The sequence below is a fragment of the Netta rufina genome (genome assembly GCF_964035555.1).
Source record: "Netta rufina genome assembly, chromosome: 1".
Classification (NCBI taxonomy): Eukaryota; Metazoa; Chordata; class Aves; order Anseriformes; family Anatidae; genus Netta; species Netta rufina.
Genome location: NC_140123.1, coordinates 122,556,650 through 122,581,831, shown reverse-complemented (window position 1 = coordinate 122,581,831; position 25,182 = coordinate 122,556,650). Strand labels below are relative to the sequence as shown.

Genomic DNA, 25,182 nt, shown 5'->3' with positions numbered 1-25,182 from the left:
TTTTGCCCACTTTTATCGGGGGTACGCTGTAATTCCTGCTGCATCACCCCTGGCAGGGCACAATAGGCGCCGCAGGATTGAAATGCAGAACTCAGCCGTTCAGCAGGTCACAAGATTCGAAACAACCACTTGAAAATGATTAATTGAATTTCAGGTTGTGGTCTAAAAGGGACACGGGGCTGTAAATCAGTTTCTGTTCCAAGTTCGGTCTCGAGCTTCCTGAGCTGGCAGGAATTTAGAAATGGTATTAAAGCCTCGGAGAGGCTCTCAAACTCCGCTCCCATTCAGAGGGGGCCGCAAGGAGCTAACGAAGAATTTGGCTTCTGCCCTTCAATTAACCGCTGAGATGCGGGCAGGAAGTGAAGGAAGAGTCAGAATATTTCTTCTGTTCTCCCAAGGGACTGAGGCCTGTTGTGTGCTCTCCGAAGAACAAAAACAAGCCGTTGCTGTTTCTACTTGCAGGAAAAAGTGCAACAGCCAGCTAAGGCTGAAGCTCTCCATCTAGAGACTGTCCTGTGCTGGCAAGAGCAGGCTGGAGATGACATGAAATGGTACCCTGAGACACAGAAGGGGTGCGTGGGGCAATGGGCAGGCTGACCCTTCGCAAGGAGGGCTGCAATGCTTGAGTTTTTCAGGGGGCAGTAATGCAGTGAAAATACCAGGCAGGGTGGCAGCGAGGTGCGTGTTGGTGTCTCAGCTTTTCATCCAGCGTGCTTTCTGGCAGCTCCCTCATAACCACGTGGCGGAGGGGTAATCCTCCTGATTTTTGGCAGGTCCATGAAATCTAGCCCGTATTTAAGGCACCCCGGGCTGCTTTTTGCTTCTTCAGTTTCCATCGGGCTGTGGTAAATCCTGGGCTTGCACGCCTTTCCCAATCACCCGTGGACCAGCACTAACGGGGGGTGGTGGTTGTGGCAGAAGGGTTTCTTTCGAACCTAGGTCTGCCCGTGTTGGAAATCGGCTGTGACCAGCAGGAAGAGGAAGGCTGGGGGATTGCCTTAATCCACTCCTGAAATGTAAGGGAGGAGAGCTGTGATCCCTGCTGGCGCTTCTCACGGCTTGAAATTGCTTGACCACAAAATGGGCTTGTGATGGGTGGCTAGCTACTGATGGCTGGCATGGGCAGATCCCATCGTCTGTCTGTAGAAGGAAGATAATTCTGGGAGCCCCGGAATAATTCCTGTCGCTATTTTGGTAACAGCAAGACAGTGTTCAAAGGAGCCTTGTGACTGGCGGCGTTTGAAATGTGTGTTTGGAGGAATGGCCCAGGCAGCTTCAGGAATTTTTAGAGAAGGAAAAGTGCACCTTTTAATTTGCAGTCGGTCCAGCCAAGCTTATGATGCACCAGACATGGTGTGATCGGAGATTTACTAATGATATTAGCGAAAACACGCTGATCTTGATGATCCCGCTACCTCGTGGTAACCTCTGTGGTACCACGGGAGGCTGATGTGAAGCACGACAGCTTCCCCTGTGGCGTTTTGTCGTGGGATGTCTTCAGAAGCTGAGCCTAGGAGGTATGGCTTAAACGTTGGGCAGTGCTCTCTGCCGGGCATCCAGCGTGGCTGACTAGGATCACGTTGGGAGGTCTGTGTGCTTGGAGTCTGGCTTTTTCCCTGTGGTGAGAGATGGACAGGGTAGCAGGGCTTCTTTCAGCTCTGGGAAAATGCTTTGCATCTCTCAGGGTCTCAGCCTGATCCCATTCTCTAGGCAGGTTCAGCAGTGCAGCAGGTGAACGTGAGTGGAGGTGACTAACCAGTCAGGCTGTTCAAGTGGAACAGGAAAAAAGGCAGGGGGGGAAAAAAAAAGCCTCGAGGCTTCATCATTGCCTTCATGCCTCCTGCTGGAAACTCTGCTTTGCTCATGACCCCCCTGCTCCAGCGCATCACTACAAAAACCTTGACAGGAGAAGAAGAAGCATGGGAGAGTGGAGAAAATCACGGAAGAAGCAGAAGAAATGACGAAGCTGGTAATGTGAGAGACATCAGAGGAGGGTTATGTATGCCGAGAAATCTGGATCTACCTGTGCTGCATCGCTCTGTGTGTAATGCCAGACTTCACGTGACAGTTGCCCTCCATTTCACGTTTCCAAGCTGAGAGAAGAATGAGGCGTGTTGAGCTTGAATATCCAAAGGCATTGCCCCCAAAAGAACGAAAACTAGTTCAAAGAATGCAAAAATGAGAAGCAGTTTTAGTTGCTGGTCTTATTTTAAGCAAGAAGGATATTGTTGAAGTTGTTTGTTGAACTAGGTTGGTATTTTATACCTGAAAAATAATGGAAAGCCTTTCCATCTTCCTCTCGAGAGGACAAGGGGTGTGCAGTCCTAAGCGGTCACAAGAACCAGGTCATATCCTTGGTGTGACACTAGGCGAAAATTCAAGTTTATAGCTTTTCCCATTTCATCTGCTTTGAGCGCCATCCTCAAAGAACCTTGCTGAGACTTCAAACAGTTACTTTGAAAAGAAAAGGGAAAAAAAGGCAAAATACAGCATGCCTTTTAGCTAAGGAGGCTCTGAGGGATTCTTCTCTGAACTGGGTCCAGATGATATTTCTGATATTCTGGGTAGATATAGATCGTGCCACGTTGGCAGAGGCTCTACAAAACTTCTCACCTTCATTTGCTGTGGGCCAGTTCAGGAAGCTGCAAATCCATTGACACATCAAGTCACCTTTGAAGATTCAGTCATTTTGTGGCATTATTTAAAAAAAAAAATAATAATAATTCCAGATTAGGGGTGGTAAATAGGAACTGACAGAGCTCTAGAAATCTCTGGATGGGGACAGAACGGAGTGTGTGGGGGAGAGATGGTCATCCTAGTCCTTTATAGCAGATTAAGGTAGTGAGGCAGAAATAATCTCGATTTGGTGGTTTTGTATCAACTGCAGCATTAGCAAATTGTGAGGAATTGGGGTGTAACCTTGGAGAGGAGGCATGGGTCTTCATGCATCAGCTTTACTGGCTGTTGTGTGAAGTTACAAATCTGATGGTATCTTGGCAAATCTTTAACTTTGAGCAATCAGATTATTAATTGGAGAAGTTAATTGGAGAAAAATAGTTCCTAAAAGCATCAGGCTGTGACACAAACACCAGCGTCTCCTCTCCCTGCCACATCCACTCGAGCTTTTGTGACCACTGACGTTATTTCCAGCTGTAGCCCCATCAGGAGTGATGATTAAAAGCCAGCTTGGTTTTGACATGGCTGAGGTGGCTGTTTGGCTAAGAGGACAGCAGTTTCATCCCGTCTCGTGCTGGGAGGTAAGATGTAGGTCACTGTGTAACTGGTTTATGAGCTACTCCCAATATCAGCACCGCTTGAAGCGCTGCTCCTTGGGCTGCTGCAGATGGACTGGGTAGGAGCCCAAGGAGAAGGCATCAAAGTGGGCACAGATTGTACTTCTGCTAGGATGAGATACCGGAGGATAAATATAACCTCAGCCTCTCGTTAAAATAACTCCTCCTGATTTTTTCCAGCAGATCCAGTCACCATATACCTTCTATCTTAAGAACGCGAAGCCGTAACTTGACTTGGAGCGTATACGTGTATTTTAAGAAGCTAGTAGAGGGATTGCTAAAATATTATTTACACCTACGTGCTTAGTACGTTCGTGTTTCCTCCAGTAATTCCCTGAGATAAAGGGTATTATTACCACCTCACTGTGAGATAGGGAGAAATAAATCATTTGTCTTGCACCGTGCCATGAGTCGCTGGTGGAATTGAGTGGAGGTGTGGGAACTCCCAGGGTTAGGCTCAGTCCTGCAGGAACAGTTAAGCACTGTAAAAATCCAGTTGGAGATATCGGTCTCTTGTCACAAGGGGTGTTTCCATGACTGATAGGATCTAGATCCACGCCTGCTTCGTCTCGTTAGTTAAAATCTGCTCCAGGTTTTAAGGTTCCAGTGTGATAGCACTGCCTGAGCTGAGCAGTCACAGGAACGCCAACCACGACTCTCCAAGTTGACTTCTTCTTGGTGATTTCTAATAAAGAATGAGTAAGTGGAGAAGTTTTGAGCTCCTGTTCCTACCAGAAGAGCTCTTATTATAGATGTAAGGTGTGTTGGTGAGGTTATTTGATGAAGCCTGTGTTCCCCTTTTGCAAATCCACCCCTTGGGATTTCAGGAGACACCTGAAAGCCTCAAAGATCTCTACCTGATTTCTTTTTATTTTCTTTTTATTTATCATTCCATCCTTCAGGTCAGAGCAGGTCTGTCTTGGTGCACACCTAGCAGACCTGGCCTTTATTTCCCAAGCCAGACAAGCTCGGGGCCTCGCTCTCCCCGTAACGACTGGCTGGGTAATTGCCAACTGGTAGCCATGTGAGATGTCACTCATGGTTGTAAAGAGCTGGATAACACTGAAGTATTTTTTTTCCAGTAAGCTGGTGGCAGGATGAAAGGATTAATGATATTCCAGCCTATCTAACACCTCTTTTTTTTAAGGCGACGTGGCTTAGGGGAATTAAAAGCAGACTTTGTGGCTGTGTTCGCAGGAGAAGCTCCGTGTGGTTCTTGCAGAGCTCCTTAAGCCTCGCTAGTAGGTCTTAGTTTTGTGCATCAAAGCTAGAAGCTCCCTAATTTGTTTCGGGCTCGGTTGCAGTGGGTATTGCAGGAAAGTTGCCGGTTGATTACGTATGTAATGAACTGATTCTGTTTTAACGTTTATTTTTTTTTCAGATTGATATAAAATGGGAAAATAGCCTTATTTTCTCCGCCCACATCTAGTTCAACCTTGGTTGAACAAAAGTGGGAATTGAGTTCCCTTCTCAACGACGCGTCTTTTTGTTGATACTGCAAAGAATCTGGCAAGGGAAGTGCTCTTCCATCACAAACCTGTTTTGCAGGGTGGAGGAGGCGAGGTGTGTAGGTGGAAACGTTATGTTTGCTTTTACAGTGTTCAAGGGGAAAGGCTGCTAACTATTCTAGCTGGTAGCTCCTATTACTGTAAGATCAGAAAATAAAAATGCAAAGTTAATGTTTTCTTGCCTTTTGCCACTGCAGCTTTGATGATATGAGTAGGTAACTACTGGGTTTCGCAGAGGATTTGTGGGCCTTTGTTTAGGGAGAAAATGCACTCAGAGATGTTGATACTCTCAGTGGTAAGGTACTTGGAAGACTAATCAGCTGTGATCCTTCCAACAAGAAAGATGTTGCATCTTTCCACCTTCCTCTTGTTCTTTGGCTCCTTTGTTTGTCAGCTGCTACATCTGAAGGTTAAGGTATTAATTAGCAGTACTCTGCTTCTTGAGAGAAGAGTTGTGGTTTAACCCGGCAGGCAGCTAAGCACAACACAGCCGTTCACTCACTCCCCCAATTTGGGATGGGGGAGAGCATCAGAGAAAGGTAGAACTCTTGGGCTGAGATAAAGACAGTTTGGGACAGAAAAGGAAGGGAAAAGTAATAAAGAATCACAAAGCAAGTGATGCACGATGCAGTTGCTCACCAACAGCTGACTGATGCCTGGACAAACCCGAAGCTGGGGTTTTCTAATTGTTTCCTAATTGTTTGCTTTTCTTTTCATTTTTCAGAACCGAGAGCTCCAGATTATGAGAAAGCTGGATCATTGTAACATTGTCCGATTGCGTTATTTCTTCTACTCCAGTGGTGAGAAGGTAAGGATGAAAACCAGGAAAATGCCTCCTAGTAACCGTCTGGGCCAGAGTGAGCTGTTTCAATTTATAGTGACAAGAAAGAGTGCAAAAATAGTAGACCTGCCAATGCTGAGAAAACACTGTAGTGGTACTAAGCAGGTTGGTTTGGAGCAGATCTTTTTCTTTACAGAAGTGAGGTGGTCTATGAGGAGTAGTGTTATTAGCGTAGCAGAACAAAATACATTTGGATACACTCTCCCTCTTCTTGAATTCAGTTAAACACAGCAGAGCTTTATCTGCACATTCTAGCACTACCTTTCTGTAAGAACAGATGTTTTCTAGGATTCAGTGTTAAGCTCTCTAGATTTATAGCAACTATGTGATGTTTCCCAAACCCAGTCTCTGTATGTCTCTGTCCCATTTCTTTGTGTGTCTCTACCATATACAAACTAAGCTTCAAAATCAGAGGGGGAAAAAAAGTACGATCACATGATTGCAGCATTTCTCAGAATGTTTATACACCAGAGGGAGGAGCAGATAGCAGGATTTAATAAATCTCAAGAAGGAGGTGCTGCCATGTGTTTTCTTTCAAAATGTTCTTTATTTTTCTTTGAAAGGGAGTACAAGATTTTATTTTAATGTGAAGTTACTGGAGAGTTCAGGGTGCAGCGGGCATCAAGCTGGCATTTGGTCCAACCTCATTTGTAAAGCAGGGTTACCCTTGAGGTTGTCCCCTTTTCCCTCTCCTTCCCCCCCCAAAAATCTGTCTGGCTTACGTGGGAGTTAGTTTATTAACACTGGGAGGTAGGGAGTGAGGCTAGATGGCCTTCTGAAATACCTCTGGTCCCTTTTGTATATCTATATAGCTATAAATATTTATGTAAATTATTAAAATAATTTGGATAACTGTTGTAATTTACCATTTTATAAGCAGATCGTATCCTCAGTTGCCTTCAGATGCCGGTACACCTGTGTCTGTGCTAAAAAGCACCATGTACCTGAGCTGATAGCAGTAGGAAGGTTTACACCATGTGGGTTGGCAGAATGGGAGAGGCAAACCACTTGGTGGCCATTGCCCCTTGTCTCCAGCAGCTAGGGAAGGAGCTGACGCCTCCAAGATGAGCTTTTTTTTGGGGGTGGGGAGAGTCACGCCTTCATCTTTCTCTCTCCTACAATTCCCTGGCAAGCATTTACAGTTTGATACGTACTTCTGGTGGTAGTGCAGTAGAAGTGTTTTATTGTTATTATATTGTGACCGTTTGGCACATAACCAGAAATTATAAGAATAGAAACACTGAGAAGGAGGGCTTGGTTATGGATTCTTTATATATATACATACATATTTTTAAAAGCAGTTTGTAACCTGGCCAGTGGGCAGTAGAATTTCAAGAGACAAGCAGAAGACAAATACCTTATCTATCAGCTTTCAGAAATCTTCTGCAAACAGTGGAAGTGTTAAAACTTGAGAGCAGTGTTCCAGGAGCTCTTCTCTAACAATAATTTAAGTATAAAAACTCTTTTGGAAATCTTTAACTTGTTGTTGAGCTTGTTGACTAGATTTTCCACTTAGCTGCTTCCACTCCACGTGGCTAATTCTTGGCAGAGCTGGCTTTGTTTTTAAAAATGCAGCCTCTGTCCCACAACAAGTGAAGCTTAATGCTTCGGGGAGAGGTTTTCTTCCAAATTCCTCTTCCTCCTCTCTGTTCAGGGCTCTGCTTTGTGCCTTTGAGACTTCCACTACCACCTTCTTGCAAAATGGGACAAATGTGAGCCAGTCCCTAGGGCAAAGGTACGCTCAGCCCAGCGTCAGCAGCGATAATGCTCCTATTCAGGTTGCAAGGTCTCTCTGCAGAACGATACATAATTGGCTTGCGTTTCCACGTTGGCAGCAGCACGTGCAGCTAACTGCAAATTAGTTCGTCAGCGGCTGGTTGGGAAAAGCTCTAGGTAGTGGCAAGTTGGGGTTCTGAAGCTTGTCTGCTGGGGAGGAGGAATAGCCTCTTTTCTCATGGTTTTGTCAGCTTGGGAAGGAATATTTCATTCAATACTTCACAAATTCCCTTCATTTTACTCTTGTGATCAAGCTGGCTCTTTGGAGAGCAGAAGAAAAGGAGAGAAGTGTAAGTTAGTCTCATTGCAATCCCATCAGGTAACCAGGAAGGGCACCTAGGAAGCAGTTGCAGATTTAGATGCTAGATACACAAGGCTTTTTGTAAAGTAATTCTTGAAGCCTAGTCCAGTGGGAAGAGTAACATGAAAGTCCGAGGAAAGTACAGTAGAAAATCCTAGCAGCATAAGTGGGGCTTGAATAGTTCACTGTCTTCATGCAGAATTCAGCATGTAAAGTAAACACAGATTAATAGCAGTGGATTGTTAATTAACCAAAGTCAAGCAATGACGGGAACGTTTCAGAAGTAACTATTACGCTGCTGATCCCTTTAATAAAATGGTTTCAAACTCAACTTAATTTTGGTCCCTACATATTAAAGATTCTCTTGCCTAAACATTTTCATGCTGCCATCTTCACTCCACGTGTTGGTCCCAGCTGAAGTGTTCCTTGGATTTCTCTCCTTTTACCTGGTGCTTGACACCAGTGTCTCTAAGCCCATATGTATATATATAAATATATTTTCTGCTAATATCTGAGAAGCTTAAATTTGTCTTGATTTCCAGTTGCCTCAAAGGGTTTCTCCAAATCCAGTCGTTTAGGTTGGTATTCTTTGAAAGCTGTGTGCCTAATAGTCACTTTAGTTCGTTTTAAGCATTTTTAGGCACTGGGCAACCTTAAAACCTGTTTTATTCTAGCAAAACAGAGTTCAATTCTCTGATAGGAAGCTGGAAACAACAGCAAAAATCAATTCTAAATAACACTTGATAGTGAGACTCTTCCTCAGCTGCATTAAAGCTGTAGTTAGTTTGCAGAGTGCTCTGTTCACCCTTTCAGGGGCTGTCCATAAGATTGGTGAAAGTGTTTGAATGCCCTATATTCTTTTCTTGAGATAAACTTCTCGTTTTTATTTCTTCCATTTATTTAAGCTTCTTTCCTGCCTTCACCAAAAGCAATCCAGCATTAGCAGCAGGGAATTCCTGTATCAAACATGGCTTTGACTGAATCCCCCATTTCTGAGCATCTTTGAATTTGTATTACCTTTATATAGGTGTATCTTCCATAGATATGTGCATGTATATATTTGTGTCTCTGTATATATATATATATATATGCATTTATATGCACAGATTTATACCTTTCTATGTATCACATGTATTACTTTACATGCTGACTACGTATTAATCATGTTTGACTAATAATTTCCAGTTTAAGAGAGCTCACAGAGAGCATCTAATATATGGTAATAAGACAGTTGACGGGCTTGGCATTCAGGTTGCTTCTCTAAACTATATCCTCCTTGGTTCTGTCTTTCTCTAAATTTACAGACATTTGTCAGACCTGCTGGGTAACTCGCTTCTTCCAAAGGATTTCCGTAATGAGTTTGCCGGAGTAGTTTCCCATTTCCTTTTTTTCTGAGGCTTTATGAGATGACCGATTGCAGGACACTGCCTTTTGTAGTTCTAACATGCTTTTTTCAGTAGTCCAAACCCTGTAATTATGACTAGTGGAAAGAAACAGAGCCTGGAAAGAAACAACAGCCTACTCTGCTGGTCAGCTTACCTCCAGGAGGTCCTCAGTTCTGCTGAGGACCTTTTGAACCATGCTCCAAGGGAGGCTGGACGTGGACAGGCTGAACAGCACTCTTTGGCTCCTGTGCTGAGAGTAATCCCTGAGGTTTTGCAGCCCGAGCTATCATCTTCAATCAGTGGCTGCTGAATAAAAGTATTCAGTTATGTAAAACCTGAAATAAGGATGCCTAATCCCCGTTTTATTTCTTTGCGTTTCTGGTTTGGGATACATCTCTGTGGTATTTCATAACCGTCGGGTTTTCTTCTGAGGGTGTTTTTGAGCGTTTAATAGCCTGATTGATCTGATCCCGATCCGTGCCCAAAAGAGGAAGAGAGGTCAGTGGAGAGATTTGCTCCTGCATCAAACTGTATAAAAGTGAAGTAAATACTGTTTTTGTTGAGTAATCATGACTCTGGTTATGTAACGTTTTTTTCCCTTTAAGGTGGCTTGGTGCTCAGAGCAGTCAAAGACAACATATGAAAGCTCACAAACAGGCAATACGCTGACTCTTTGTGGAGGCTGAGCTGGCTTTTCTGCATGCTTTAATTGATTTTTAGTTTTATTTAGCCTCAGCTGTGAGGGCGTGCAGCCAAGAGGCCGTGCAGACTCAGGGTAGAAATTTACTCCCGTAGACTTAGACAGAGGTTTAAAATACATGCGCAGGAGATGGTGCACAGCTCACAGGCGTTTTGGCAGTGGTGTACGAAGCTGCAATGAAGACATTTGGAAGAAGGGACGGACTGGCCAGCTGGAAATTCAGGCTTTGCTGAACAGCTAGCGTTTCTCCAGGATCAGATCCCTGTTAGGAAGAGGCACATCCTCCACCTTCAGAGGCATGAGCATCACCATTCTCTCTTGCAGGAGTAACACCCACGCCACACACCCCAAAAAGACAGGTTCTGCACAAAATACTCCACTGACGACAGAGCCTTGATCCCAGTTCGGAAGGGACACAGCCTGTGTGAATGTTTTGCACAGGCCGAGTAAAGTGCTGAGCGGCCATTGCTACAGATGAATTTAGTCACTACGATCCATTTAATCCTTGGCAGATCTGCTGTGCTGTCAACAAAGGAGCAATTAATGCCAATTATGACGAGTTTGTGATGTTGGTAGCTCTGTAGTCCTTGCCTGAGGTCTGCCAAGCTCATTTCAAAGAAGGCACCAGTCATCAGATAATGATTATCAGTTTCTGCTGCTGGTGCTAGCAACGTGCTGGGAACTTCCTCAGCTGCAGCTCTGAGCAGTCTCTGATTTTGGGTAGGGTTCGTTAGCACTTACACCTGCCTGCTGCAGGGCTTTGGAGCAGGCAGCAGTGGGTCCTCTGTGGTGGGTGCACACTGTGGAAGTGGAAGGCTCCGTGATTTCTCTAGGTCCCTGACCTGTCCTGTTTGTTTGGTGAGTCGCTTTTGTCTTCTCAAGCCATTCCTCTGCCAGTCCTAGCCACTTCTGTGATCTTCTTGGATGGCTTTTGGGAGAGCTAATTCTCATCTTCCTACGGAGTTGTTGCCAGCTGATGACGTAGTCTCTGCTTGAAAGATGTAGTTGAGATATCCACAGGTGACCCGTGTCAAAGATCACAGATCGATTCCAGCTTTCAGATGTTGGGAGGCTGCTTCCAGTTTCATAGGAGCAGCTCTCTTTGGAAATACAGCTAAAAGCTTGAGGACTTGACAGGGCATAGAATAAATGAGATAGGCAGGCATTCCCGAATTCTCTTAAGGAAGGACCTTTTTCCTTAATAAAGTCGTGTTTGGAGGGAAAAAACTATTTTTCTAATGAAGGGAAGAAGCCCTGCATTAGAACACAAGGCTTAGTGCATCACCGAGTAATGTAGCCTCTTTCAGTGAATGAAGATACCTGATGCAAATACCTATTTTAGAGCCAGACAGAGGAAAGATCTTAAATATAAAACTACGTTGGTTGGCTTTACTTTTGTCCTTACGCTGCTATCGCAGCTGCTCTGATCGGCAGTTCCTACCTCAGGCTATATTATGCTGAAGAGCAATAAGAATTTTGGGCCAGTTTGGGAATCTTTTGACAGGTAGGTATAGGAACAGCAAGCTTGAGACCCATGTCATTTCCTCAAGCTCTGTCATAGGCACTGAGGGAACAGAGAAGGAGATATTTTACCTAATGTTTGTGGTACCGATAGAAAATAGTATCTTTCTGAACACTTAACAGTTGTGTTAAGCGTTGTATGAAGTTGATCCTTCAACTGCTCTTATTCCCCTGGAGTTACCCTGTGGCTGCACATGTAGTCTTAGGGCTCCTTTACTTTGGTGGCAGCCAGGGTTCAGTTTGGGAATAGATGTGGTTGTAAACTGTAAGTATAAACACGCACATGTGGCCACTGGATGTCACCATTCCTTCATACAAATAAGGTCAGTTCCAGCATTTTTGGCATTTTAAAAATTTCCCATTTGTCATGGCTACTGAGAAGTTAGAGAAGGAAGGCTGCGGATTCTTGCTTTGTCTTCAAAAGCAGCGCCAAAGGCTTTGTATCTTTAAAGCACCACGTCAGCCTTCAAGATAAGAGAAGGAAGGTACGTCTTACTGTGTCTGATAAGAGTTTGAAGTATGTGTTGGTTGTAGCTTTAAGAAGTAAAAGCTTTTTTCTTTTTTTCTATTGAGGGCAAAACCAGCATGACTTTGAACCTTTTATGTTGTCTAAACGTAACCAGGGTGAAGGGCGTATCTTACCTAACGCTGACACTCTGGCGTTTAAGTAATGCACTCTGAAAGAAGGCTTAATCCTCGTGAGATGCTAAAATCAGTTTTCTGGCTTCCAAAATCCAAGTTAAATCCTTCAGTGCTTTCTGGCAGAACCCTTGTGTAGCTGCCATCCTGACACTGACAGCCCACACGCGTAGCACATACCTTCCCAACACCGGTGGAGTTGTTTCATACCATAAAGAAAACAGGATCTGTCTGAGTAAAATGAAGGCTTATTAACCTCGTAGAGTCCCAATAGTGATAATTTCAATAAGAAGTGTGTTCTTGAGGCATATTCCTTAACTTTAATTGACCATACGGAGGCCAGCTAACTCAGGGAAATGGGCTGGGATTTAAAAAAAACAACAAACAAAAACCACCACCTGCAAACCTCACGATTTCCTCCACACTGTTACTGACATGACAGATAAAAACTGAAAGTATTCACCACTCTTTCCAGATGCTGACCAGTAAGTTTGGTCACCCTAGAAGAAAGAACAACCAGAATAATTTTGTGGCCTTTTTATCGTGTTACTTGTGATACCTGGAAAAAAACAATCAAAAGCTGACAGAAACCACTCAGGATTAATCAGAGGTTTGTTGAGAAGGGCTGTTTGTCCTTTCCCTGCAAGGGACAATCCAAAAGAGTCAATCCTTTAAACCACTAGCTAATGGTTTATATTCGCCATACTGAGCCTCAACTGGATGGTGCTTAGAACAGGTTTGCTTGTGTGGACTGAAGGCCAGGAGGGCTTTAAAACTGGGGTTTGTGACCTCCGTGCCGCCTTTTCCATGTCAGTGATGTTTTTACTTTCAGTGGGTCTTCAACCTTGCAATGTTTAATGTTCACGTGCTGGAGCCTGTACTTGCAGCCTGTTTAATCTCTGATTTCTGACACAACAAAAAAATAAGCTGCAAGAATGCTTTGGCTCCCGTGCCCTGCTCGTGCCTCTCACTGTGGCACAGTCTGTAATGGTATTTATTTCTGTGAAGTGTTTCCAAAGTGAAATAGCGCTTGAATTATTGGTTCTTGAGGGATGCATGCTGGTTCAGTGACGAGGCCGTGGTTATTTTGCCCTGGCTCCTTTAGGTGTTTAGAAGCGCAGCGTGTGGCAGCTGAGACTTTGCCTGCCAAGTGACAACAAGCAGCTTCTAACATTTGGGGCAATTGACCAGAAATGAGTTGCAGGGCTAAAGTCAAAATCCTAATGAAGTGCATTGATCCTGTTTTTCAGGATCTGGCTCCCTGCCCACCCCCTTTTTCTTTGTAAAGTGTAGATGGTAACGACCTGAGCAGCAAGCACAGGAAAACACGGATGCAGTTAAACATTTGAGCTGTGGAAGAAGGCTAATCATCTATTCAATCCCAACATTTGTAAGGAAGAGTGGGTTATTTAATGACATTTCATATTAGATTTTTGCCACTTATACTACTCCTGATCCATCTAGGCTCCGTAGAGGTGTTTCGAATCTGCTCCTGATGGTTAGGCTACCTTGGCTGGTGCCCAGCCCAGCAATTTCAAAACATCAGCGTGGAAACAAGTCAGCTGTGGGATACTCAGTGAGGTCTGCAGAAGGCTTCCTGTAATGGAAAGATAAGCCTCGATCCTTTCTCCTGATCCCGAAGCAGTTGCCCTCATTTGGCAAGCTCTTTGAGCTCACCCCGTTTCCTGGTGTAATACATCTGGGTCACTGGAAAAATATGTGTTGAGGAGGAATGCATGAGGTAGGCACACCAGGTTACATCATCCTCGGGGCTTGTCAGGCCACGACTGCTTTCTAGCTCATACTGAACCTTGTCTGGGGGAATCCAGGTAATCTGGATGTTATTTTCGTCCAGATCATGCTCACAGAGAAGGGTGATAGTTCTTGAGAACTCTTGAAAACTGTACTCTAAGTGTTTATCGGAGTGGTACCAGGTGACATCAGGAGGAGGTAGGTCAGAACACTTGAATCATCTTTAATTCATGAAAGCAGCTATTTAGGACTCTTCTGAAGTGTCAGTTCCTTCTTACAGAGCCAGCAGCAGAAGGCTGGCCTTTATAGTTGTATATGAAAGCGCTGGGTCCATCAGATATACACATCTAGACAATTTGTCCATTGGCTGGAGGAAAGGTGTCATGTGCCATCACATGTTGTAGGTGATAACATGATAGATATTTACACAGGAACACCATGCAAAGCCCATGCAGTTTGTTCAAGTGCTGTGCTTGGCATCAAAACTCTCAGGGGCTGGTGGGTGCAAGATCTCCACCTCTGCGATTGAGGTGTCCTCATCTCTTTGTGCTTGTCACGTCACACCATTGAATTAGTCTTTATTTCCCAAAGAATGCAAAATGAAAAAATGGTGGAGAGAAGTGAAACAGATGGTATGAACTAAACAGAGTTCTCCTATTTCTTGAAACTCACTGCTGTGAAGTAGTGTAGAAAGAGTTTAATAATCGTATGTATTAGTTTTATGTCTCATTTTCCTTGTATTCTGAGAGGATAATGAAATCACTATAACTCCATTTTTACTCGTTTTTTTTGGCCTAATGTCTCGTAAGTCTTTTTTGATACGTGGAACATGAATTCTTTGAAAGAAATTAATCAGCCTTAGTAACAGAGTGCTTTGCACATTGACTGGTTACCAGTACAGCTGCAGCGCTCTCTGAGAGGCAATCATTCATCAGGTTTTACCTACACTGAATCAAATGTTCTCATTTTCATGAGGCTGTTTGCTCTCTTGGTATACGGGCTGCCTTACCAGGCATAAGTTTACTTGATTTTTCAGGCTGTATATTTTATTATAACTAACGCCTTGAAAATTCTGACCTGAGTGCAGGGAGTGGTGGTGGGTTTCAGTTGGCTTGAAGGGAAAGAGTTGTTTCTGCAGAAGAGAAAGTGTGAAAATGTCAGGAAGAGCAGTCACGAGCTAGCAGTCCATTGGCATTCACGTAGTGCCAGTGCTGTTACCACTGTTATTTAAGCAGTGGTGCTTAAAGAAGAGCATCTTGTAAGGAAGAGTGATGCAGGCAGGTCCTTGCGAGGTAACTTGGCCTGTTAGGAGCTACTGGCAAGAGCTACTGAGATGTCCTGGAAGTACAAGCACGTGTTGTCAAATAACAATGAACACAGATCTTGCAAACGATGCAGAAGCCAGCAGCTGTTCGCGCATCAGGCACTGGAGGTGTTGGTGTGTGTGTTACTACACGCCATTCATATACCCAGCGGAGACGGCTGCTGCTTGCCCAGGCAGGATCGGGACAGCTAAGGCGCACGGAAAGCTGTGAGAGTAACACCACACCGCGCTCCGAGTGACTAATTAAGTCCCGGTAACATCATTAAATTGCAGCTCAGTGAGGTTTGTTTTCAAGTCAGGAAGCATTACGACACACAGGCAGTGGGCCTGCTGACGGGGGGCTCCAGCTGAAGACCTGGGAGCTCCATGCTGTGTCCCCATCCGTGGCGTGTCTCTCCGGATCCCCTTGCCTGTAGAAAGACCCAGTTCTTAATGCAGCAAGTGCAGGAGAGGTTACTTCTGCTCAACTCACCCAGCTTGCAAAAATACTTCTTCAGGTTGATATAATTAATGTTGGGGGGAGGAGGGTATAATTAAATCTATTTGCAGTCCTGATGCTTTGCACAGAAGACTGCATTAAAATATCAGAAGTCTTTTTAAGACCTGTTTTACCACTGAAATGATCTCTTCCACAATTAGGCACTATGTGATTATAGCTCTGTGTCATTTAATTCCTCTTTGTTCCTGCTTTCCTTTGCTAACATATTCTGTAACAAAGTACTTTATTATAAAGCTGCCTCTGTTGTTTCTTGGGATTGAATTCACACAGACCTCTAACCTGATTTCAGATAATAAAAATGATGCTCGAATCTTTCTATCTAATGTTTCTATCTTGTTCTGTTTTACCTGCAATGTGTTTGTAAGCTTAAGCTGGACAAAACTGGGACTTTGAAACGCTTGTAAGCAGAATGGTTAGGTAATATTAATGGCTACTAATTATTAACCTCTTAGCAGTTCAGTAAAAGTAAAGTTACATTTCTAAAAGAGGGTTTTTAAACTTTTTTTTTTTAATGTGTAGTTGTGGGGTGTGAGTTGGGGAATTCCAAGTTTGCACTCGTTGGGTTTTGACAGGGAAGGGACTAATGGGTTGGTTAGCCTGCTTTTTATAATGAGGAAAGTATTTCAAGGTGATATCTCCTAATGAAAATATTGAGTGGGCAGAACATTTATCTCTTTGTCCTCATTTATAATCAGAAAATGCCTTATGGTAGAGACCACACTGATTAATGTGACCTTAAACGTAAATTTGACTTAGGTATTAGAGCGCAGGTCCTAAGCCTAGAGGAAGAACAGTTTGGTGGCAGCTCACACGCCCACTAAAGATGTACTTAGAAGGTCCACAGGTTTCTCAACCTGTCAGTTTTTCTGAATGCTTTTATTGTACTTCATGCTTCAAACTATTATTGATTTTTCTTTTTCTCTTCTATTCTTTTTCAGAAAGATGAGGTGTACCTCAACTTGGTGCTGGACTATGTTCCTGAAACAGTATACAGAGTTGCCAGACATTATAGTCGGGCCAAACAGACACTCCCTATGATTTATGTCAAGGTAGGTAACGAATAGCTGTGGTTAGATGAAGAAGTATATTATAGGAACAGACTCCCTGGATACCTCTCTTCTCACATAATTAGTTTTCTGAGATTTTTAGAAGCACATACATCTTCAGGCAAGGAAAAAAAAAGATAAGAACAATTCATGCTATGGAAAAGGAAGAACAGGAACAAAAGGCTTAAGTTTCAGCAGTTGATTTCTCACTTTCCAGACATCTCAGAATGGGCTAGGGGGAGGCCGAGGAGTGAGGGGTGTTTTGTTTTCAAGCAGTTTAGAGACTGACACCAGCCAGGAAACCAGCTTCGGCATCCTGAGATGATGAAGACAAAATAGTATGAAGGTCAAGAATTCAAAGAGGATATCGGGAAGAATAGTGTTCTCTTAACTGTTACCTTCCCCCTTTTCCTGGCATATGAGTAAGATGACACGTGCTTCTGAGGGATTGAAAGGTGCATTTTTGTCTCTTTCCCTGCACTTGGAGCTCATTGTTTTCACCACTCAGCTTGAAGAGCTACGTGGGGCAAGATGTTTGTATGCAAATTGTAGCCTCAAAACCGCACTTGAGCTGTCTGCATCTTTCATTGTCTTTTACAAAGTGGTTTGCAATGAATAAAATTAATTTTTTTGTCAAGCATGGGACACATCTGGGTCTCGTAATTCTATTTCATATATTGTGGTGACCACAGTCCACATGCTGGTGAATGATCATGTTGCTAACTTTGTATCAGCTTGTTAACATGGCATCCAGATAACACTAAATGGAAGTTAGCAACAAATGTTCCTGGCCTGCATTGATTTCTCCAGGCTCATCTTTAAATATGCAATGCTTAACATTAGGGTGGGCCAAATAATAAGTTTTAATTCGATTGCAAGAGGATTCAAGTTGCAAAAAGTCATTATTCTGATAACAAAGCGTGCCATAACTACATGTGAAGAAATTGTAAGTTGCATGCTTTGGCAGTAGCCTGTGCTGTTGCCTGTTTTTAAGAAGCACAGCATCTTCTCATTCAGCAACAAGAATTTCTGCTGCAGGGTCACTCCTGTGTTGGGCCTGTTGGTGGAACATGCCCTCAGGTTATATGCTTCCCAAAGCTTGTTAGCTTAGCTTTTGATTATTTATATATTTTTGCACTAATTCCTGTTCATTATGAGGACTTTTTTTGGGGAAAAAAAAGTCGTATCTTTTGAGAGAAAACTCTGCTTCAGCTGTTTCATCTTGCTGGATATTTGGGACTTCCCATTCCAGGTAGAACAGCCAGCAAGACTGTTCTTACCTTGTTTTTCTGACAAAGCAAGCCTTTGTCATAATCTCATGTTTTAAAAGAGATCTCATGACTTTGATGCCGTTAAAGCTTTGTCAATTGGAAGATACATGGGTAACACAAAGGTCAGGTCATGCCTATTTGATGAACTTCTCTTGCCTGGGTAACAAAGAAGCTGCTAAGGAACTGCAGGGAATTTTTTTAGTAATCTTTTTATTAAATTTTATTTGTAACCTCCAACAGTCGGTAGGAAATTCGTGGAAATTTTGGGTTTGCCGTGTTGAGATGGAAGGCATGCTTTATGAATTCCACATGCGTTGACTTGACTCCTCAATTTAGAGCAATCTGCTGGATGATTTTGCAATACACTTGCACAATAAAAACTTAACGCGGCTAGAACAGTCAATTCAGAAAACATTTGTTTGCTTTTCTTTGTGCAGAGTTGTGGTTTTGACAAACAAATATGAAAACTAAAAACAGAGCCAGGAGTCAGGCTATTCTTCTGCTCGTACCTTCCCACCAAACAAAAAAAAAAAAGGGGGGGTGGAGAGAGGGAGTGTAAAGACAAAGATAATGGTGGGAGTGAGGCAAACATGGCTTGATACCAATATCAAGTAGTTGCACCTGGTTTTACGGGCTCCGAAAGCTGGCGTGTGGAGAACGTGTGTTTAGAAAAGGAAAATGCGAAGGTGTAACTCCAGTAGTGTCCAGCCTATAGGCTAATTTCAGATTGTTGGCTGCCTGTTGTCAGACTTGTGCCTGGGTTTTCCCATGTCTTTATGACTCCATATGGAGTACAGTCCTAAATATGTCCAGCAGTTTCTTATTATTTGTAGCCTGATGTGTGTGGCTGCAGCAGCCGGACATTCCTGCATCGTCCGTTTTTGCGATGTGATGCTCTTGGCTTTGTAACATCTCCCCTTGCTGTATTCCTCACTGCTAAGGAGTTGGCCAGCGTTGAAAGGGGGACAGAGCAAACCCTCCCTTAGCATACTACTTTGTGCCTTCTGTAATTTTTTTCAGAACAGTTGTCTTCATGGGCCCTCTCTTTTTGCCCAAATTCAAACAAGCCTGTCCCTTCACCAAGAAAAAAACTGGGAGATTCATTCCGGTGACAGGTTAAGACACTATCATATGAATCCTCCATTTTTATGAAGAGACTGATCTACAAAGCAAACAAACTCTTTTGTGTGTATGTTTTCTGTGACTACCATCAGTGTTATTTCTGTGGTTATTTTTAAATGTTGGAAAGCCAGTATAGTTTCTTCTTTAGAGTTGTGCTTATTTTCTAAAGAACAAATAAATGAATTTGAACCTCCTTTGTTGTTATATGGCAGGAGGTGAAAAGATATGCCAGTTTCTGGACATCTTCTCAGCACTAACATAAATTCAGTAGGGTTGTTCTTTGAGTGATTCTGTTTTTTATTCTAATAAGACTTTGTGCTGGATGAATTGTTTAGCATGTTTTGGCTGGGAAACCATGCCTTATGCAGTGTTTCTCTGTTCCAGTTGTACATGTATCAGCTGTTCCGGAGTTTAGCCTATATCCATTCCTTTGGGATCTGCCACCGGGATATAAAACCACAGAACCTCTTGCTGGACCCTGATACAGCTGTCCTAAAACTCTGCGACTTCGGAAGGTAAGTTTGTCCATGGCCTGAAGCCTGGATAGTTAAACCCACTTCTTTCAAAGAGAAACTAGTGACATTTTGCAAAGAAGCTCTCAGTGTTCCTCAGAAGTTTGTTGTTTGTAGCTTTGGAAGGGAAATTACTAATACTTTGTTTTATATTTAAAATGATTTCATTTTAAAAAATGGAGCTGGAAAATGGTATAAAATGGGAGGGAACTGAAATTAAAGCCTGTTGTTTGTGCAGGTATTCAAAAAATAAAAGTAAAGATGCCGTTGCATAGGGAAAATACCATGCCATGGAAAAATAACACCAAATAATAGTGTGAAATGTGTTTGTGGAAGAAAAAACAGGCAGAACAGCATAGTAACATGAAAGGCTGATGCTATACTTTATGTGTATTAGTCTACCAATCCATTTAGTATTTTAAATACTGTAGAGGAGGGCCAAGATCCACAGTAACGCTTCAGACTGTAGCTCTTAGTATACATCTGTATTCTAGTTTTCCATGACACCTTTTTTTTCTAGTATCTGTTCAAGTGAATCACCTTCACAGTCCAGCCCTCCTCTAGAAAATAAAACTGATACAGAAGTTGTGGAAATCCACACTGAGACAGGAGATTGATTTCTTCCTGGTAAAGTCTAGTCCTTAGGTTGTGCTGTAGCTTTGCGGACTAAAATAGGTAGGTCATATGTGTGAGAGGTCACCGAAGCTGCTGTTGCTAAATTTGCTTGCCCATAGAGAGTGGGAATGTCAGATGGTGATTACCCAAGCAGTGCATCGTCATGCCTGGTGGCTTGGGAATCTCCTTCTCAGCTCTACCTCACGAGCATAGGAGCAAGGGAGGAACCATGCTGGAACTTGTAGTAACGATGCATAAAAAAGGTGGTACTTCACTTTGTTAAAAATGTGGAATTGGCAATTATAGTTTGTGTAGAAAAGCTGTGGGGAAAACTGAGGCTTTTTAAAACAGGCTAAATAAGTGGTGGGAACACTCCTTCCCTGAAGGCTGAATGGTGCATCTCAAAAGCTGGATGTTGGATTTAGCTGGCTTGCCACTCAGCTGGGTTTGTTGATACTCAGTTGAATATATCATACGTCTGAAAGGGCTGCTTGGTCTTCCAGATCCTTTCCATCTAACGTGATACTAATTAAGAAGTACAACATGTTCATAGGCTCATGAACAAAAGTAACATGCTCTTGTGTCGCTTCATATTTAGATGTTTCCAAAGGTACATGCAGTTGTGGTTGGGGCAATACTGTAGGCTCAATCCTTTGTGGCAGTGTAAATGAAGACTTTACATGTTAATCTCAGACTATTAACATGTGCCCATACTGGCAAAGTTTTGTAGTTGTTTGTTTTGTTTTTACCTTTTCATATTCCTTTAGCCTCATGCCATACTCCCTTAAACAGCAAAGAGCTAGAATATTCTGCTCAAGTTTAAAAAAAAAAAAAAAAGAGGAAAAAAAAAAGTACTCAGTTCTGGTGAGTACCCAGGCCTTTTGAACCTTAAAAGGTAACTACATTTGACTGAGCTCTATTCTGTCCTCTTCCACTTGGTAAACAAACCTCTGCACCCTGCAAAACACACTGACAACTGCCAGCCAAAAATCTGACCTTATTTATCCTCCAGATTGCAGTCAGAATTTCCTTTGCTTTGTCCACTATAAGGTAGCTGCTTGATGGATTGAGCTGATTTCACAGTAAATTGAGTCTGTGGCTTGTGTCAGCTTAGAAGAATGCAGTACTTTAGCATTTAGGAATTGGGGGTGGTGAAGAGTGCTGAAGCTTAACACTGCTCTGTGTTGAAATATTGTAAAACTTCTCATTACTAAAAGATTATTGTTTTGTTTCCCCTTCAGTGCAAAACAGCTGGTTCGTGGAGAACCTAATGTCTCATACATCTGCTCTCGGTACTACAGGGCACCAGAGTTGATCTTTGGAGCCACCGATTATACCTCCAGTATAGGTAAGTATGTGTATTTTGTTGAAATCTATACCAGCTGCACCTGTTTTTATTCTGTAGGTAAGTGTAAAGGCTTGCAAGAGGCAGAATTTTGTTGTAATGGGTCAGATACCACTTATTTACAAAGGACACACATAGGTGGCTGCTGTGATGTCTATACCTTTCGAGATTTCAGTGTCAATTATACTAGAAAAGGGTGGTGGTTCTGTTTGTTTTTTTTAGTATACGGGGTGTAATCTGATTGAATAATCTGATTCAAATAAAATATTTTCCAATTCTCCAGGTAATTTTTCTATTTAGTATAAAAGCAGGTATGAAATCTCAAACAAAAACCTCGTTTTGATGATGAGTTAAAATAACTATAAAGAAAGACTGTAGAAATATCAACTGTAACACTGCTTCTGGTATGCTGTGTTTTAGACACAGAATAATTCTGTTGCTTGTTTGCTTGGCTTTTAGTGAAGTGTTTTTAATGGCAGAGAAAATGTGGTGTGATGTTCAGCTTTAAACTCTCTTGAAAGGTTTAATGTACTGTGTACAGCAGCATTTCGGATTCCGTTTATTCTGTTAACTTTTCCTCCCCCATAGTTATTAATTTTGAACATGAAGACAACTTCTTTTTAATACCTGGCCTGTAGCTGCGTCATGGCAACATTGGGGAAACCAAAAAGGTTTTGGCAAAGGGAAATAGCTGGAATAGTCAGGTTTTCATGCAGCAGTCATAGAAGGTTTCTCAAAGTGAACAGCATCGGGTTGGCTTGTTGTGGGTAGCATCTTCAGTTTTTTAGTCAAGGTACTTCCTGGGGCCTTTTTGAAGGCTGTGCTGAAAAGACTGGGATTTGGCTCAAGTTCTCTGTAAAAGTTCAAACTGGTTAAACTCATTGGCTGGCTAGCTCATTTCACATCTTCACTTCTTTGAAAATAGAAGTATTTCCAAAGACTGACTTGCTCTTGTTATTATTTTTTCCCATTAGTTCTTCTCCAATATTGTATTATAGCAACACTCACGTATCTCTCCTGGTATAAAAAAGGGGCAGGACCAGAAGTAGACCGGGTAAAATAATGGCACAGTAAAGATAAAGCAGCAGAACTTCTCTGGTGGTTGGGCAAGCCAAAAATGTCAGCCCCAGCCCTGCCCTTCCTGCCCTTGGACACAGCTGGCTCCCGCAGTTTGCTCTTCAATGTGCTGACTCAGCTTCTGTTGACGGGAGGCTTCGTTTTGGCTAGGTGAACTTTCTGCTGGGGTAGGGAGTTGAATCAACATCACTGCGTAGTCCGATAAGCACCAGAGCCCAGGTAAAAGCAAAGTGGCAGGAGCTCCTGAGTGAGAGGAAGGCAGCTGATCCCAGCTGACATCTTGTTGCCAGCTGAGAGCTCATAGATTGACTCAGCTGTGTTATCAGACTGCATGGGCACAACTTGTTTCAGAGGATAACTGCATAAAACAAATATTTTAGGTGTCACCAGAAGAGACTGCTTTGTAGATATGTCTGTGAAATGTCTCCTGCGCCAACTCTATAGTGACTTTAATCTTGCAATTTTTTTGGCAGAAGCTTTAAAAGTTGTAGTTTCAATTTTTGTGTTCTTACCTGCCAGTCTCTACAAGAATTTTAATAAAAATATCATGATAAAGTGAGGAGTCCATCTCCCACATGCCAAAAGCATCATGGCTTTAAGCCGTTGTGGTTCAGACTTCTCTCATGCCCCCAGAAAACTGTCACCCCAAGCCTCTTCTAAATAAAAGAGATGAAACTTCCACAGAACAGCTTGAAAATGAAGCTCAGCAAATACTTTTCCTTCCTTCCCTTTCCTCCTTCAGCTTCCTTTTCAGCAGAATCTTTGCATCTGGGCGCTGAGAAGTAACAAGATGCTTTTACAATCTTACTTTGCAGTTTCCCAGCACTCTGCAATGTGTTGGGAGTCCTAGGGTTTGAGGTACGTTACTCAGCTTTTTCCAGTGGCAATAAATGCCGTTTTTATCCTTGGCTCTTGCTCGATAGGCAGCAGCAGTGCTTAGTGAGCACTCTCCTTGCTTCGCCGACATAGGATTAGTCACGCAAGCGGAACCGGCATTCTTTGTGCACCACGCAACAAGCACAGAGAGGTTTCTTTTTGAGAGAGAGAGGAAGGAGCATTTCATTATCAGTAATTCATCCGTAACTCAAAGCATAGGAAACCCTGCAATGCTTCCTTATTGTGATACTGGATTTTTTAGGTTGTCCACAAGGCATCCAGCTGTTGTCATGAGGTTTTTGTTGCTTGATACCCTTACTGCAGGGCTCATGGTTGTAACCTGCTGCAGTGTAGGGATCAGTAGTAGTATTTCTGAGCAAGAAGTACTTAAATTTACGTTGTTTCACATGTCAAACTACACAAACAAGCAGTGATGCTGGTGGCCCAAGACTGGCAGCGGAGCCAGAATGCATCGTGACTATTTCATGCTGTTCAGAAGCGTGACCAAGAGTTGCGTTATCCTGCCTGGTTCATCCAGGTTGTACATTAACACATGAATTTGTCGTCGTGACATGGCTAGATCTTAGATGTAGCAGAACCTGAATGTGGCTCTAGGATCGTGTCTTTTCATCCTAGGAGTTGCAACAGAGCTGTAAACTGGCTCTGATTTCTGAGATCTTAATTATTTCATGAAAGCCCATGATTTAAAGGGGCCTTCTGAATTATAATTTTAAAATAAAGTAAATCAAAGGTAGTGTTTTCACCTTTGTATGATTGTGTTCCTTGTTTTGTTCACTCGGCTATTTTGTAGGAGTTTCCCTTTTCTGCAAACCAAGCCCTTCAGCCGTCCCTTGACAGTTTTGGCTGAAGTTTTCCTCCTTGCAGGTCTGCGTGTGTGATGCCATTCCCACAGCACATTGCCCACATGCTGCACTCGAGCACTTGTCGCCTGGGTGCTGCTGCCGGCTGAAAAACCGTGGGATTGCTGCCCACATTCCCCTCCAATGTCCTGGGACAAACATAGACTGGCGCTGGAGCAGGGACGGACGCAGATATCTGTTACTACACAATTCTGGCTTTCTAAAAAGAAGCACTGCTGCTTTTACCCACAGAACATGCATTTTTGCTAGGTGAGGTGATGGGACAAGGGAGTGCTCATCAGGTCGTGGTGGTGCTTCTGGAGAGCGAGGAGCTGCTGGTCTCCAGCGTGTTTTCTCCGACACGGCGCTGGCAGGAATCGAGAGCATTCCAGCGGCAACATTTATAGCCCCTGGCAGGGAAAGATTGATCTGTATGGCTGTACCGCTGGCTGCTGCTGGGCTGTCCAAAAATAAGCGCCATGAAGTTATTCATTCACTTTCCTAGCAAGCACTAGGGCTGAGGAGGGAAGGGAGTAGTTCATCAGAGCAGAATTCCCTCCGGAGCCACGTGCAGCGGGGCCGTCTCACAGTTCCTTGGGAAGAGCCACAGTGAGGTGTGTCCCAAACCTGTCTCCAGCCAGCGAAAGGGATCTGCCTCTCTGTCTCAGGTGATGACTCCCAGCGCTGAAAATAAGCACGGGTGTTAATTTACTGAACTATTCTTTCATCTCCGATTCAGTTTCATCTCTTCGGTGCAGAAAACGAGAGATACCGGTGTTGAATTTGTTCCTGATGACTTTCGAAGCATTTCATGTTGCAGCCATACCCTGCATCAGCGAGTCTGATGATGTGTGCTGGCTCGGCGTCCAAAACTTGCACTGACATGGCATGCATGCCCGTAATCCTCAATTTTGCTCTT

At 43.2% G+C, this 25,182-nt stretch overlaps 1 protein-coding gene across 3 annotated transcripts in view; it reads left to right on the top strand.

Moving 5' to 3' along the window:
• The window catches only part of GSK3B (glycogen synthase kinase 3 beta), a 130,993-nt gene that overhangs the window by 64,799 nt on the left and 41,012 nt on the right, over nt 1-25,182 (top strand). For all 3 annotated transcript variants that reach the window (XM_084304205.1, XM_084304204.1, XM_084304206.1), the window contains exons 3-6: nt 5,526-5,609; nt 16,478-16,588; nt 19,363-19,493; nt 21,347-21,453. In XM_084304205.1, the coding sequence (XP_084160331.1) occupies nt 5,526-5,609; nt 16,478-16,588; nt 19,363-19,493; nt 21,347-21,453 (433 nt within the window). The remainder of the gene's footprint in view (nt 1-5,525; nt 5,610-16,477; nt 16,589-19,362; nt 19,494-21,346; nt 21,454-25,182) is intronic.